The sequence below is a fragment of the Pelecanus crispus genome, chromosome 10 (assembly GCF_030463565.1).
Source record: "Pelecanus crispus isolate bPelCri1 chromosome 10, bPelCri1.pri, whole genome shotgun sequence".
NCBI lineage: Eukaryota > Metazoa > Chordata > Aves > Pelecaniformes > Pelecanidae > Pelecanus > Pelecanus crispus.
Genome location: NC_134652.1, coordinates 22154026 through 22170680, shown reverse-complemented (window position 1 = coordinate 22170680; position 16655 = coordinate 22154026). Strand labels below are relative to the sequence as shown.

The following is a 16655-nucleotide window of genomic DNA, read 5'->3' as shown; positions in this document are numbered from 1 at the left end:
TCACTTAACATGAATCATTGCCAGGCCCACCTATGGCGCAAATCAATACACAATGTTTCTCCTTTATCCCTTCTAACCTTACCTTCTGCTTTACCCTCATTAGTGCTAGATGCTTCAGCTGTAGTATTTACTGTGCCTGATAAATCCAACTTGAGAAACAAGAGACTGAAGCAGATGTCTCAGAACACAGGCTTCAGTGAAAGTGGGAACTGCTCTCAAAGAAGTCCTCTAAGCACATGCTTTAAATTCAGAGAGCAGAACAGCCCTATGAGTTGAAGATAAAGTACTACATCGCTATCATAAAAACAGCACATCTAGTTTTAAAGTCAGAACTGCAGGCAGTCACTGGTAAAATAAGAGAAACATTTGATCCTTCTGCATTTATGCATTTGCTCTGCTTGTATGCATGCAGGAGAGCAAGTGTCTATTATTGGGCATCATGTATGGTTAATGGCAGAAGTTCCAGAAGGGCAATCTAGAAAATACAGGAAGCAAGAAGGTTAAACCAAATGCATTGGACAGTTAAAGGGATTCCACAAAATAGTGACCTCCTGTAAACAGCCTACAATGGGTTACAGATGAGAAAGGAAAGCAGACAGTAAGCCTACGGGCATGAGCGAGTCTCTGCACTAAGGTATGCACATAGGCTTGTTAACCTGGAAGTGACCAAGCATGCTCAGTACAGATGGACTTCTTGGAAAGTGTTATTTGCAAAACTTTGGCAAATCCAGGCAGGTGAAAAATCTCATTTAGTGGCTTACAACTTGAACGGAAGACAATGTTAGGTTTCTGTTGTTTTCATGGAGCACTAGGTGCTCATCTGTAACACACCTTTTCTGGCAGAGAAGTTTTAACCATTGTTATTTTTATAACCACATTAGCTGCCAATATGAAATACCTTATCTCTTACGTGGTGTCAAGTCCTGCACTAAGATTTGTTAACTGCTTGATTACATAAGAGAAGCTGTACCTGATAACAGAACCCAGCCTCCCCCTAACATTAGCTCAGTAGATTGGCAGCTGACCCAGACAAGGCATGGCAGTGGTTTTGATTGTTTTCAAGTCATGATGCAGACGTCCTTAGCAAGTGGTAAAGAGGAAAGTAAGACATACAGACAGATTTGGTTTAACAGACTCCATTTACTATTTATCAATTATTTTCTCTATAGATCTGTTCAATAAAACAAACTATACTTTGTATAATAGATTACTTCATTGCAGGTATTGCACAGGCTATATTCATCTGGGCACCATGGAAACAAGATAGCAGGAGGTTACTGTGGTTTTTTTTTAAATATATCGTTTAGCACAATTAGACCCAGCACAAGAGAATACTAACCATCTGAAATGGGTAATCTCATTTAAATATCCACAGCCATCTCATTTCAGCTCTACTGGATTAGAGAATCCAGAGTATTAGTACTGGACACGGCATAAGGAAAGCCTCCTCTCTGCAACATGCTCCCCTTGGCTACTGGCCTCCAAAGGCATTCAGCGGGTCATCAAAGGTGTTCAGTGTCTTGCTTTCAGATTTTGCTTCTGAAGCTGCTTGTGAAGATCTGCTTTTGGGAGTGGGTATCTTGACTTGGCTGCTAGAGAAGATATCATCTAAAGGGGAGGAAAAAAAAAAAAAAGATAGATTTTAATGTGAAGTGACCGCCAAACAGAAGTAACATGTACATAAGAGTCTCCAGCACACCGCAGTGACTGCCAAGGACATTCTGTGATAAACAAATGCTTTCCTGCTGCTTGCGATTCTAGATGCATTTGTAAGGACATACGTGGGAGCTGTTAGCTCTAAGTCAAATTAGGAATATTTTTTTCTTCTCAGTAGAGCAGAATAATACGTGTATTTTATAACATGTTCAAGCTTTCATAAGCATTTGAGAAGTACTAATAAATTAAACCTCCACAATAAATTCCATCATGCAAGTGCCAGATAACATCCCTCTTATGTAGAGCATTAGCATCTGAGGAACCTGAGAGATCCAAGAGCTGTGAGATTGTTGCCAAAGAAAGTCAGAAAAGGAAAAGATGGTACTTGCTAGCGACTACCATTGTGACATCCACTAGCCATATGAGAGTCTTTAATCTACAGCACAATAAGAGCACAGTATAAATCACTTGAGAACAGAGCACAGCTAAGATGCAAGGAGGCAGCCAGCTACAACCATCATCCTGCTGAATATTCAAACAGTCTATCTAGAGTCCTGAATCAAGATCTCCCACCACCTTCCTCAATACAAGCATTTCTGTTATGAAAAACTAGGACCACAAAGTGGAAAAATATCATGTTGCTATCAAGACAGAATTTTCTCCTGAAGGATAACAACTGGTAGAAATGAAACCCTCCAACCTGGATACCTTGTACCAGCAGCAGAGGTCACAGACCTGCAGTTCGTGCTGTGGCTAGTGCTGCTCATGTTTAGGACTGTGCTCATGGAAAGAGATGGAGCTGCTACCATACACATGCTGAAGTGTTGCCCCGAGGTTTCCTTGGCACACACAACTGCAGATCTCCTCCTATGCACTAAGGTTCTAAATTTTGGATACTCAGATTATGCAGTTGGACTATGAGGGATAAAAAAAATTTACAAGACTGAGATATGTGGATCACTAGTGATTCACAAGGCCAATATAAGTAGCACATAACTGGTCTCAAATCCCTATTAAGAAAACACAGGTCTAATATAAAGGTTGATAGCCATTTACTGTTCCAGAGTATAAAAACTAGTATTTCAGCCTTCAGCATGTATCCTAACCTTAAGCAGAGGCCAAGCATGGAGTGGCCTATCACAATGTGCTTGTCTTTCTCTTCTCGATACTTCTTCCACTCCAGCATGTGTCTGCCACTGTGCTGATCATAGGGATTACATGGGAATAATCCAGGACAGCATTTCAGCACAAGAACAGTTCAGAAAGGCAGTAAGAGAGTAATCCCCTACTGGCATCACTCCAAAGCAAGAAGCTATCACATGGATTAGCTTCACAGCAGAGGGGAAGTGCAGTGAGTGCCATCAGCAGTAGAGGTATTGCTCCCTTTTTATGACAAGGCTTAAGGAATAGGAAAGCTTTGACCATGGAAAACAGTATTTGTCAATGCACAAGAAAGCTCAGTCACCATTTAGCAGACTCTTCCAGACAGGCAGAGGTGGCATCAAGATGTTTGTGTCATCAGCCATAAGGTCACTGAGGAGGCCAGGAGGATAAAGACCCAAGAAAGACTTTTTCTAATACTGCCACCACAAGCCTGATACAAATGTAGTAAATAGTGCCTAGAAGCTGTGGTAGGACAAAGAAGGAAAGCAGCCTGCAGCCTCCACCCCTGCCAAACTGCACCCACTTACTGTTTTATTTGCAACGGGAAAGATCTCCTAAGGCAACAATATACAGCCCTGATAAAGTGCTACCATGATCACTTAAACCAACCCTTAACCTGAAGCATAGGCAAGTGCCAGTTCTACCACCCTATTGCTGGCAGGGCATCCTCTCTACGCTCCTGTTGGTGTTCTGGAGCTCCATAGCTTTGGGCACAAAGTAGCTGCATACCTGTGGCTGCACCACAAAACAGTCAGCACTCTAGAGGAAGATGAAGTCTATCAGATACAGGGTGCTGTAGATGCTATAGGTAATCAAGATCAGATGTGACATCAAACAACAAGCTCTAGCACTAGAGTAGATGTCAAAAGTGGAAGTGCAAATGACAGGTTCTGTTGTGGCTAATTTTCCAGGATACTTTTAAGTGGCACTGTACAACTGCTTTTTTCAACATGAGGTCCAGGTTTTTGTGCTGAAGTATTTGGAAGGGGTAGCTGTTTGGGAAATTGTTTTATTTGCTATAGGCTACATGAAAAAATGTAATTTATTAAAATAAGATATTTTAGTCATCCAATACATATCTCAAATACCTTGCCCACAAATGTTTAGGTCTTGGTTTTTATATCAGTTGAGAAAGTTTTGAAATCCCAAGATGTTCATTCTCTGGCAAGTTCTCTAATACGTTTACAGACTTCAGCCAGGTCATTCCATCAGGCTGGAATGCTTAACAGCAGTCCAATAAAACAGTGATAAGTCAGATTCAATCTGAATAGGTTAGAAAGAATGAAGACTGACAAAAATCAAAGCGAGAGGAGAAGGGAAATTTTTTGTCTTAGAGGAGAAGAAATACATGCAATCCCAAAGAAGAGCTATAAACATGAAAAGCCTGAGAACAAACACACAGTCAGGGATCAAATGACTTTCAACACCTCCATTGATGGAGAACAAGAAAGGAGCATGCTTTGCATCATTTCACATTACTATATGCTGCTTTTTCAACAAATAATACAGGGCAAACTTTTGCTCTCAGGTGTAGTATTTGTAAATTGTTCTGGGTATACATGGACATAAACAAAATCTTATGAGCTCCAAGGTAGTCAATACAATAGTGAAGGTGGGGTGGGAAGAGATGCTAATTTGTTCATATCAGTGCTTCATCTGAAAGTATGATACAAAAAGCTGTGCCAGTTGAAACAGAGAATGTATATCTTTGAGCCATAACAACGTGAGATTAGTCTCTTACTCAAAACAAGAGAAATTTTCTAATCCCACACGTGAGAAAATCCCTACAGGAATTAAACTACTCGTTCTCTCAGAAGAATTTTATACACTCTCCCAAACCATTTAAATGCTGTGCTAGTTCTACAAATCCAGGAAGTTCTCATCCAACATTAAAATCTAAAGATGACCAGAGATTTCAGAGCAGTTGAAAATTTAAAAGAAAGCAAAGGGTTCTGAACCATCTCCCATGAATGCAACTCAGGACAATATTATCAGATTAGCAGCAAGACATTAGACGCTTACCCATATCATCATCAAATATGGATTTTTGTTCCACCTTTTTCTTGGTCTTCTTTTCTTGTGGTTTTACGGTGAGATCCGCAAAAATATCAATGTTATCATCAAACAGGTTAGTCTCTGGCATCTTCTCTTTTGCTTTGTTCATTGGTTTAATTGCCTCAGTAGCAAATATATCATCCTTGGAGCAAAGCATAGAGGGATCATCAATACATAACACACTTCAAGAGAACAGTCAAATTATCTGTACACAGCAACAGAGATGTTTACAAGAGTGACAGCCTTGGGCTTCTCAAACCTGAGAAGTTTGAGTCCCTTCTCCCAACGGAGGATGAGGCAGAAGCGCCTTAGTGTGGGATTGCGTACAAGTCAAGTACAGCACAGAGAGGCTTGTATCAGCTGCCCAACCTGCCAACTTTATTGCTTTTTTTAAGAGTTGAGTTGCTGTGTGTTGAACAGACAGCTAACAGATAAGAACCAAATACTTTATTACTGTGAAAAAGGTCATAAGTATGTTGTCACAGCACATTCAGTGACATGCCTGCTCTGTGTTAAGGCTCCACCTTTTAAACCACTCTTGCTAATAAGGGGGTGAACATTCAGAGAAAAGGTTTCTATTGGCCAGTAGCAGAGCATGATCAACAGTTTACTTTATCCATCCTGCACACCCCATCCTACTCAGCAGCCTCCATTAAGCATGTGTCTAAGTAGAGGGGTCTGCATAAGGCCCTGGGGATCAAAAAGGCCAAGGTAATAGGCTCAAACATTACCTCAAAGATATCTTGGGCAGTAGGGTCAACAGCTTGCTGGACAGCAGATTTCAACTCCTTTTTTCCAGTTTTCTGACAGGTGAAGAGAGAGTCTTCCTCTTCCTCCAAAAAAGGTATAGGGCTGCTTTTTGTTGACAATTTTTGCTGTACAGGCTGGAAGAGATCATTGCTGTCCTGATCACCCAGAACAGACAGATCAGACTTTTTCTCCCTGCCTTTGATAGGTTTATTAGCCACACTGTCTAGCATTCCCTCCTTTAACTTTGATTGTGCAGCTGGTCTGGATGTTGAGCTGCTTGCAAAAAGGTCTTCTGATTCAAAGAGATCGTCCCCTTGGTCTGTAGATTCTGGAGGAAGTAGTGAGTTTGTCCCAGCAGACAAAACACTGCCATGAGCTGGTAGTGACAAGCCAGAGAGAAAGCCATTTTCCTTGGACTCTGCTTCAGTAGCAAGAGGCTCCTTTATGTTCACTATTGCTGATGTCTGTTTTGGTAGAGAGAACTGTGATTCTTTAGCACTGTCCACCTCCTCACTCTCTTCAGACTCCTGGGCAGCTAGACGGCGGGCCATTCTACTAGGAGGTCTTCGTTTTCCTGTAACCTTGATCCTGGTCTGCAAGAAAGGAGTAAAAGCAGAGCAGGGTTATATAGAAGGAAAAAAAATCTCCCACTTCACAGAAGACAGGTTAGGATTACTGTTACATTTCCTTGTAACACTTTGTCTGTCTTCACAACACTGCAATTAACATGTATTACCCATTTCATACTAGCACACTGAAACTGAATTAACTACAAGTTCTGCTCACAGGTCTGGTTTAAGTAACTTAAACAGCTACATGTACATTTAAACAAATGCTCAGTTGAGAATCTTGAGCCAGGAATGCTGAGCAGACACTGATTTAGGTTATAGGGAGAAGCAGCAGGAACCATGCATCATCAGCTCAGCATAATCCATTCTCCCCATTTTTTAGAAAGATGGACAAGTGGGACATTCAAGCTTGGAGTAGTTTGCAGCAAGGTTCTGAAAAATAAACCCAGGACTTTTTATTTGTTGTCCTCTGGTCATTCCACAGCATGTAGAACTGGGGTACAAAAGCAACAGCACTTGCAAGTAGAGAGTCACAACACAGGTCAGCAAACCACTCTAGCCCCTCAGCTTTAGGTAATACCTTAGTCAGTCTGACAGCTTGCTGCCCAGGGGCTTCTGCAGTGCAGTTAGACTGTCCAAGTCATGACTAATTATGTTGTCCATTTAAGTTCATTTTATGCATAGCCTGCTGCAGTTCATTCCTCTGCTGCTTTTAAAAAAGCCCCCCTGCAAGTTTCCGTTATAGCCTCTACCATTCCACATGGACAGCAGTATTCACACAGGTAGGAAACAGATCAGTACAACCTCTTCCCCCCTTTTGTTAATTGCTGTGTTGGAGTAGAAAGATAATCTGGATGGATATGTGATAACACAGCTTAAAGGAGCCATGTGCTTTTGTCAGAATCATTGTAGAAGCACATCTGCCTTCAGAGTGCAGGGCTGTATTTATCAGAGCATGGCTGAAAACCAGGAATATTATGATGGAAGGGAGATGCACTTGAAATAAACTGATCCCTGCTTGTCGTGGTTTAGCCCCAGCCAGCAACTAAGCACCACGCAGCCGCTCGCTCACTCCCCCTACCCTGATGGGATGGGGGAGAGAATCGGAGGAGTAAGAGTGAGAAACACTCCTGGGTTGAGATAGGAACAGTTTCATGATTGAAATAAAGTAAAATAGTAATGATAATAATAACAATACAATAATGATAATAATAATTATACAAAGCAAGTGATGCACAATGCAATTGCTCACCACCCGCTGACTGATGCCCAGACAGTTCCCGAGCAGCGATCGCTGCTCCCCGGCCAACTCCCCCCCCCCTAGTTTATATACTGAGCATGACGTCACATGGTATGGAATAGCCCTTTGGCCAGTTTGGATCAACTGTTCTGGCTGTGCCCCCTCCCAGTTTCTTGTGCACCTGGCAGAGCATGGGAAGCTGAAAAGTCCTTGACTAGCATAAGCAGTACTTAGCAACAACTAAAACATCAGTGTGTTATCAGCATTCTTCTCCTACTAAATCCAAAACACAGCATTATGCCAGCTACTAGGAAGAAAATTAACTCTATTCCAGCCGAAACCAGGACACTGCTCCATGCACTGTTCTTTGAAAGGACAGCCAGAATGCTGGGTAGGTTGCTTTGTTCCAGCCTTTACAAAAAAGTGCATTTCGCTGCATATATTAACAGCTTAAACTCAAACTTGAAAGGTTCAAGAAGCAATGGCACACTAAAATTAAAACATGTAACCTGAGCCACAAAAAACATTCAGGGTATAGTTACTGAGATGCTTCTTCTCAGATTACTTCAGTAAGCAAACATGCATCATCACTATGCTAAAATGAACATTCAAGGTTGACCATATGCAGCTACATGAGCTCTATTCTTTTGCAAACCTATCTAGTTAAAAGTATCATGGATAGAGGGTTTTATTGTGCAGGTCATGCTGCTATTGGAAACAACTATGCCTACATGGTAGTGCATTAGTCTGATGTACAAGCTTCAAACCCTTTTGACACTAAGGGGTCATGTCAGCCATTGTGGTGACAGCTGCTGCATCTTCCCAAGTCATCTTTGCTGCTCATCTAGTAATGAACAGCCCCAGCACCATTAAGCAAAGAATCAAAGTTAAGATCCTAAGTTATCTTATTCAAATCGCTGCTCTCAGAAAACCCAAGAGGTTTATAAAATCATAAGCACCCAGACCAAATCTTAACTACATGGTTCAAGCTTTCTTTTTTTTTTTTTTTTAAAAGAACCACTAAATCTTTAATTAGAATATGCCTTTTGCAGTCCACAAAGTAAAAGGTGTGCATAAAAAAGAAGTGAGTCAGGAGAGACCTGCCATGTCAAAAGCTGTAACACTTCTTTTTGTTTTGGTTTTGTGTGGGTTTTTTCTTTAAAAACAAAGTTTTTGTATGAAAAAGAATTGGGAGTGACAGTTCAGGACAACATGACATTTTTATCCACAGAGGTGGTAAATGTTAACCTACAGCAGTGATGTGTTCTTAATATCTTGCCACAGCAGCTGTCCGTAACGTATTTTATAGTTAGCCTGGAGAGATGCCTTTTTTATTGTTTTCAGGTTGGCATCTCCTGGGACAGGATAAGATGTTATGCTAAAATACCTTTAACCTATAGGGAAAACCACTGTATTTGAGGAAAGTACACATATACCTTAAAAAGGCACAGAATTAGGCATATGCATAAGCCCATTACAGAGCTAAGAATGTAGTAGCCTTGACTCTCTCTTCAGTGGTCCACAGAAGTGAGAGGGGCTTAGATTTCCACACCTCCATTTGCATTCAGATAGACCACACTTTTAGCAGAACTTGCATACTAAAACACAAATTCCTGCATGAGGACAGGCTGCATTTTTAATCCCCCCTTCTATCCCCCTAAATACCAAGGTTACCTTATTGGCGCTGTGCAAGGTATCTGCTTGCATAGGCTGATCAAAGCTTACACCTAGTTCTTCATTGTTTTCTGCAGCAGAGAAGGCTTCACTGTTCTGTACATCCTTGGGCTCATGCAATGGAGTGTCCAGAACTGGTAAGGGGGACTTTACATTGGAGACCTTAGGCATTGCACCAGGTAGTAAGGCTGCAGGGTTAATAGCTAAGTTAGCCTACAAAACAGAGAAAACCAAAACAGACACACAAAAAGAGATCACGTTAGTACTGCTTAAGAACAAGCATGGCTCCAGAGAAGCAGCAAGAAATAGCTTATATAGGCATTCAAGTTCTACTTCTACAAGTGCCTGGCCTTTCTCACACCTACACACTTAACCTCTGTCTCACTAAGCCTGTGGAGCGCTCAACACCATTATTCTGTATAAGAGCTTCAGGAACAGCATGGCCACACTGTGTCAGACCAAACCCCTATATGGCTCAGTATCCTGTCTGAGGACAACAATGGTTCTGATGTTAAGACACTGATATCAACAGTTATTAGTCATTTCATGTCAGAAGGGGGACATAACCAAAACCCCAAGCCCCTAAGAGTCTCTGAACATACCCTAAGAGTCTCTGAATGTACTTAAAATAGGGGTGAGAAGAGTAGCAGGTCAAAGAGGAGCCCACCCTCTGCCCCGCAAATAGAGTAAATAGTGCTGCTCAGAGTCAGGTCTGAAACGGGAGGAGGAAATAATATTAAACATGCAATACAGAAAAAGTAATAGAAAATATGCCATCTGAAAAAAAAAAAAATTGCAAGAGTAAGGTAAGGAAGTAAAAAGATTTTGTTTCAGGGAGAGCCATCAGTGAGGTGAGGAAGATTTTTTTTAAAGTCAAAATGCCAGTAAAGTTAATTACTTGTAGTTTTCCAATCCGAGATGAGGGCTCTTTGGTTTTAATGGGAACAGGACCTGTAGATTTCTGCACAAAATTACACTGGATTAAACAAGTGGACAAGTTGTTGTCAACCAGACAATAGTTTGCATTTTAATACATCTATAGAAAGCAGCTCACTGCTTACCAATTTCTTCTGAAGATACCTTGTTATCATCACATTCTACCAACAGAGCTCCAGTCACTCAATTTTCAGCTTCAGTTCCCCACATGCCTTAGCTCCATCTTCATTATCACATTTCATTCCACCCTCTTTCTACCCAATATTATACTTTGTCATAGTAACCCAACAACTTCCATCTTCTCCAGGTCACACACACCACCAGTCAAATCAAACTCTGACAGCTACCTTCCCTCCTTGCATATTCCCTCCCCTAAGACCCTCTGAAGCCATATTGCCAGATCATGATATAACTAACTTTGTCTCTTTGTGACTAGCTATAGTAGGGCCACAGACTTCAATGAAGCCCACAGAGAAGCCAAGAGGACTATAAAATTGTACCTCTCAGCCTGCAAGGAAAACAGCTTCAGAGAAGCAAGTGCTCCTCTACAGAAAGCAGGCTGTCAGTGCCAGAAATAAGACTAGACTAGAAGAGCAAGAGCAGCTTTCTGGTCTGAAGACTTGGGTCAATTCTAGGACTCAGGGATGAACCAAATCAGCTAAAGTGTTCTTCCCCAGGGCTTGCTCTCCACAAGTTTGTACTTTACCATGGTTTGTGAGCTAGGCTATACTACTGTTGGTGTGACTGGGCAGTCAGAGCTCCTTAACCCAGGTTGAAGTAACTGAGGGTTTGCAAGGGTTAGGACACTGGTTTGGGGGTCTTGATAGCATGACAGAGGAATCCCAGTGTCTGGGGAGATCATTGTCCACTTAAATGCATATAGTGTTCAGCTGAACCTCAGACAGGCTGAGATCATTCCTATACCAGGCTATCAGTAGCTACAAAAAAGGGAAGATGAGCATGGTTCTACACTTCAAGGAATACTTCACCGTAAGGGAAGCCAGGCTAATTACTAGCCCTACAGACTTGCTCTGTGTTCCACAGCCCAGGGGACAAAAAAACAACACCCACCCCCCACAATGAAAAGCCAGTCTCCTACAGATGGAATTCCAACAAGCAGCTCTGGTGAGGCACAAGCCAGAATTCAGATCCAGACTGCCTCTCCCAGAGACCCTTGGTTCTGCAAGGACAGGAGCAGGAGTCTTGTTTGCTCATCATAAAGTCTCCAACATAAGATTCTCAACAGCCACAGATTTGTGCTGCGTACCCTGATCTCCTTTCTGAAAAAGCCTACCTATACTTTAAAGATCATATTCACTCCAACAGACACTGGCACTTAGAGAAGAACAACCCATTTTCAGTCCAAATGGACCCAAGGTGTAGTTCTTCACTGCCTTGTACTTTGCCCTTATAAGCATGTGGACAATGAATAAAACACTGCATCAACAGCATTTAAAGTTCTTGCTAGTAACAGTGCACCTGCTGATAAGCAGAGACAAGTCTGGCCACACATTGACGCTCTGCAGCCAGTAAATCCAAGCACTAGTCTTGATCTTTTCAAGAGACTTATTTAAAACAAAATGATACATCTCCTTTTTCTATGCATGCTGTTCAAGGCACAAGATTTAGCTACTTGCCTCTGTAGTTACTGCCTTCAGAGCTTCATCTTGTTTGGCACTTAAAGCATTTTCTAGAAGGTTACTGTTCTCCAAGGAAGGGCCAGTACTGGCCTTAAGTGTTTTCTTCTCAGCTATTTTCTGAAAGCATTAAGAGCACAAGTCAACACGAATCAGGTAGAAAGCATGGTCTGCAGATCACAAAAAAACTACCAACCCCAAAAAGCAAAAAACCCACCGAACCAAAAACCAAGCAAAGCTTTTTAATCTTGCTTCTATCTGAAAAGAAAACTAGCCACATCTTTTGACTGCAATGCATCATAGGCATTGCCTTTTGGCTCTGAAATGACAAGGACCTTCCACTCTGTTTCTTTAGCCTATCTCAGCCTTTTCTGTCTATGGTAACGATAAACAATGAGAGTTTCAATAAACTTCCAAATGCATACGTATTTCCTCATGCACAGGACAGCAGGGAAAATAAAAGCACAAAGCTAGCTAAGGAACACTGCTATTTTTATGTTTTCAAGCAAACAGGCTCCATATATAGCTGCCAAGTGCTAATTACTTAAGACCACCCCTTCCACAGTCCTCAAAGAAACTGTTTCCAGGAACTATTGCCAGTTTTCTAGCCTAACTTCCAGCTAGAGACATGAAAATAGACTAAAGTAAAAGTTGGCTTCAGTTTAATTAAGCTAAATACTTTCAGAGTGGCAGTTTAGAATGCATGTTAGGACTTTGACCTCAGACCACCTGTAATGCAGTCTAGTTCAATATTGCAGCTGCTCGCCCTCTAAAAGCAATCCAGTGATCACAAGGATTTTAATACCCCATTCATTAACTTAAATCAAACCAACCTGCAGAGACTTCAATTACATAAGTCACAGAGCAAGGCTCATTAGTCATGCATGAACTACAGGGAAGTAATATTAGCGAGTTAAACACTAAAACAATTAAACAATACAAACTCTGCTACTCTGATTTCTGCTCAAGTGTGTTCTCTTACACCTAAGCCAGTCCCAGGTGTACACAGAAAGAAAAAGAATCCAATCCTTTCATCCCAGCTTTGGGAGACCTAATGCATCTGTTTGTTCCCTATGTCTTCGCAGTCACAATGGCCATTTCTATTCTCTCAAAAAGATTTGGGAAGTCACTTCATTTCTTGTGGGAATACATATGGAAAAAATCCCTCCCATACACTTCTTTCCAACATCTTTTATATAAGCCATTTACAGTAGAGGAACAGATACCGGAAGATTTGTTTTAGCGGTACTGAAGAGATCATCCTCATCATCATCCCCAAAAAGCCCTCCTCCAGACGATGGCTTCAGGGTACGGTTTGCAGACTAAAGAGACAAAGGATAAAGAAAAGATGTGTCACAGATCAAAAACACATCTCCTTCAGCCCATGATGCCTGAACTGATATTAGCACTTGGCCCTCCCTGGAAATCAGTGACTTCTAAGCTGTGTTCAAACCAGGAACACCGGTAAGCTGCACACTTCAAAGACAGTTTTTAAACAGCAGATTCAGAGGAGGATTTTGAACTCACCATTGACTTCTTGGGGCTGGCAAAGAGGTCAACGTCTGGATCATTGTCCTTCTGAAGTTTGTGACTGAAGAGGAGCTCTTCGTCTTGAAAGACTCCGGTGCTTTTGGGCCGAGTACTTTTCTCAGACGCCTGGAAGGAGAGGAGAAAGGTCCACACAGTGAGAAAATCCCTCCTAAAGCAAGTTATTTGCCTGCTGATAAGACAGGCTACAATTCACCTGAGGCTACACTATGACCCTGGTAACAAAAATACAGCTTTAACTGCCAGTTATATATTTTACTTTGACTAAATTTACAAAACTTATAATGTAAATATTTGTAGTCACAGTTCAATTTGATGAGAAGATATTAACCAAAATGTATCTGCGTCTGCTGACCTGAGATCCAGCCACTACTATTTACCTGTAAAGCTTCCTTAGAAAGAAGAAAAAAAAAAAAAAAAAAAAAAAAAAAGATTTTCAGTATGTTACCATGAGTGTACAGTAAGGTTTATATTTTAGTAAGACTTTTATGCTTGAATTTTTCAGCTGAGGGTGCAGGACAGAAGAGGAAGAGAATCTGGTTAGTTATCTTCCTAAGCTAACTTTTTAAAGAAGAATAAAATAAAAAAAAAACCAAAACAGAGTTGAAGGCCTGTAAAACTATTACTGTTGCTAGATTCTCTGTTCTCCTCCCATTAAAGCAAACACACCCCCACAATGAAGAACAGAACATATCGTCTGCCTTTGGCAAGAACTTGTACTTTCAGATTTGCTGGTGGTGGGGAAGGTTGACGGTGAAACATATCACCTTATCAGCCCTCCACTATCTGGCAAACCAACTGATATCAGATGCTTGGACACCAAAACCAATGCCTTTCTATGATCATGGTCACTGTATGCACCCAGGCCTAATTTTCAAAAGGCAAAGGCCCCACTGAATGTCTAGGTAAAGGCCAGTACCTATGTTTTACTACCCAGCTGTCTCTTCCGGACCTACATAAATGAAAGGATGCCTCTTAAGAGCATGACTGAATGTCCAGTAGCATAACATCAGACTCAAAATCCAAGCAGCAGGAGCAGTAGTCATGAGAATAAAGCCCAATTCTCCCCTTCCCAGTCCAAGTCTCCAGGAGCCCCTAAGGGCTGCCTACTAAAGCTAGTTTCCAGTACACCATTTTTGGTCCATACACCATCCTATAATTTTTATTACTGCTCCATCCTCAGCCTCTGTGCACTAGCTTTAAGTTTATATGTCAAAAGCCAGGTCACATTTTTAGAGCACTGGAACTGCTGGTTATGCCCAGATATACGAAAACCTAATGCACATCTAGTAGTATCTACACATGAAACGCATATTAAGCTGAGATAAGCAAAGAAAATAGTAGCACCTTTCAGATTTGCCTATCAAAAAGATTAAGTTCCTATTCTACCTATTCTGATTCTGCATGAATATGCATTTCAGCACCTTAATCACTTTGTGACTGTTATATGCTGACAGCTGAGTGCTTTGAAGGAAAGATTTGAAAGGATTTGTATCTTCCCAAATTCGTAGGGCAGATGTGGCTTCTTGCAACCATTTTACAATGTGGCCCCCCCCCTCCCCCCCCCCCACCCCAAAAAACCCCAAACCTAAACACAGGATACATTCACAACAGCTAAATAATCACTCAAGCTAACAATCCATTGTAACTCAGAAGCAGCTATAAACAGGGATTTTTCTCCAAGAGCCATCTATTTCATTCAGCTCCAGGGACTTCCAAATAAAGTGTGTATAGCCTTTAGGGTTGACAACTTACTTTACATGGTCAGACCATGATGAAAACTTGTGGTATACTGTAGTATACAGTATGTACTTTTTGACATGACTTCAAGTTCACAGAAAAAATTTCAGTACATCTGCATCAAGTAGAAACAAGAACATTGCCATGGATTCAATGATATAGCTGCTGAAGATACAAAGTCTACCTCTTGATGGTATATGCTGTATCAGGAAAGCCAAACAGCAAGAATATGACAACTGGAGGCTTTTTTAAAAAAGTGAACACGTAATACTTGAAAACCAGAAGTAAACATAGAGTTAAGATGATTCTTGCTGAAGCTAAGTCTGCAGACATAGATCCCCCAAGAAAACTGCAACAATATAAAGAAAATAAAGGGATAAACCACAAGGCTTCAAATTCCACATCCTTCTCCTTCCTAGTACCTCTGACCTTGAGGGGTAACTGGCAAATCAGTTCTTTACAGCAGACATCAAGTAGCTGCACCAAAACATCTGTACAGAATTTATTTTCGTACTAACATGCAGCCAAACGCTTTCAAGTTAGTGGGATGGAAAAATTTACAAAGGAATTCAGGATCATGGGGAAGAGCAGGAATAATTTCTCACCCAAAAATCTGGACGTTTAGAAACAGAGAAAGATTAGCCTCCATGGCATGAAAAGAGGGAACGGTAAAAACAAAACCTTGGCTAGAATAGTAGAGGTAGAAAGGCAGAAGTACTATTTCCCAGTGTTCAAGAACTTCCTTACACTCACCACACCAATTTCTGCGTGTGCATTTTTAATGCTATCCTCATCTTCCAGTCTCTCCTCTTCCTCCTCTTCAAACAAGCTTAACACTTTCTTAGCTTGGGTCTTAACATCTTTCTCCAGAGCTGGTGGTGATGTTGCAAACAGATCTGAACTGCTGGCTAGCTCTGAGCATGTTGCTGCAAAAGGCTCCACAAAACAAACAAACAAACAAAAAAAAACCCCAAAAAACAAAAAATTAGCACATCAGCCTGTTATTTAGTTCAGGTTTGCCCAAAAAACCACTAAGCTTTCTTGGTTAAATGCCAGCAGTGGTGAGAGTTCTGCAATCCATTACCAAGCAGACAACTATATTCAACTCATTTTTCCTAATTAGACAGAATAGCAACATGCTGATTAGCAAGAGACAGTAGATAAAGAAGAGAATGCACTTTATGGCTCTGAAGGGAACACAAGTTTTCTCCTGTACCCTACACTGTTCCACTGTTGATAAGTGGCTTCCCGCATAAGGTTTCCTCCTCATCCATATTCCTGCACATGTCAGGTTGCATGTGCACCACAAGGCTGCATTAAGCAGCTTTGTCATTACCTCTGAGGTACCTAGTTCACGCAACTTGGGATTCTTTGGAGTGGGCAGCACTACCTGAACCTTGCATGCACTTAGGGAAGTGCAAAGCGTGATAACTACTCTGGAAATTCATCAGCTGGTAATTCCCCAACAATTACTCAGTAAGACCATGCCCAAGATTCAGTTCTGCTGAAGCCTCTTCAATAGTACACTCAATAATACACGTCAATACTGTTCTGTAACAGTGCTGCCCAGGAGAAATTCACAGTCCTGAAAGCCACAGCTACCAACACCATTTATAACTCAGACCATGTTGAAACAAAGTTACTGTGCTTGAAGCAAAGCCTACACATTAGTATAGGCTATCTTTT

The 16655-nt window shown here is 41.3% G+C and overlaps 1 protein-coding gene across 4 annotated transcripts in view; it reads right to left on the bottom strand.

Moving 5' to 3' along the window:
- Positions 1–1140: 1140 nt before the first annotated feature.
- The window catches only part of LOC104033759 (WASH complex subunit 2-like), a 38369-nt gene continuing 22854 nt past the window's right edge, over positions 1141–16655 (bottom strand). For 3 of the 4 annotated variants that reach the window (XM_075718003.1, XM_075718004.1, XM_075718007.1), the window contains 9 exons: positions 15723–15905; positions 13209–13337; positions 12908–13003; positions 11682–11801; positions 10007–10069; positions 9109–9321; positions 5607–6218; positions 4843–5017; positions 1141–1608 (listed from right to left, as the gene is read on the bottom strand). In XM_075718003.1, coding sequence (XP_075574118.1) covers positions 1472–1608; positions 4843–5017; positions 5607–6218; positions 9109–9321; positions 10007–10069; positions 11682–11801; positions 12908–13003; positions 13209–13337; positions 15723–15905 — 1728 coding nt within the window. In that variant the 3' untranslated portion in view covers positions 1141–1471. The remainder of the gene's footprint in view (positions 1609–4842; positions 5018–5606; positions 6219–9108; positions 9322–10006; positions 10070–11681; positions 11802–12907; positions 13004–13208; positions 13338–15722; positions 15906–16655) is intronic. The other variant, XM_075718005.1, reaches the window with a different exon arrangement.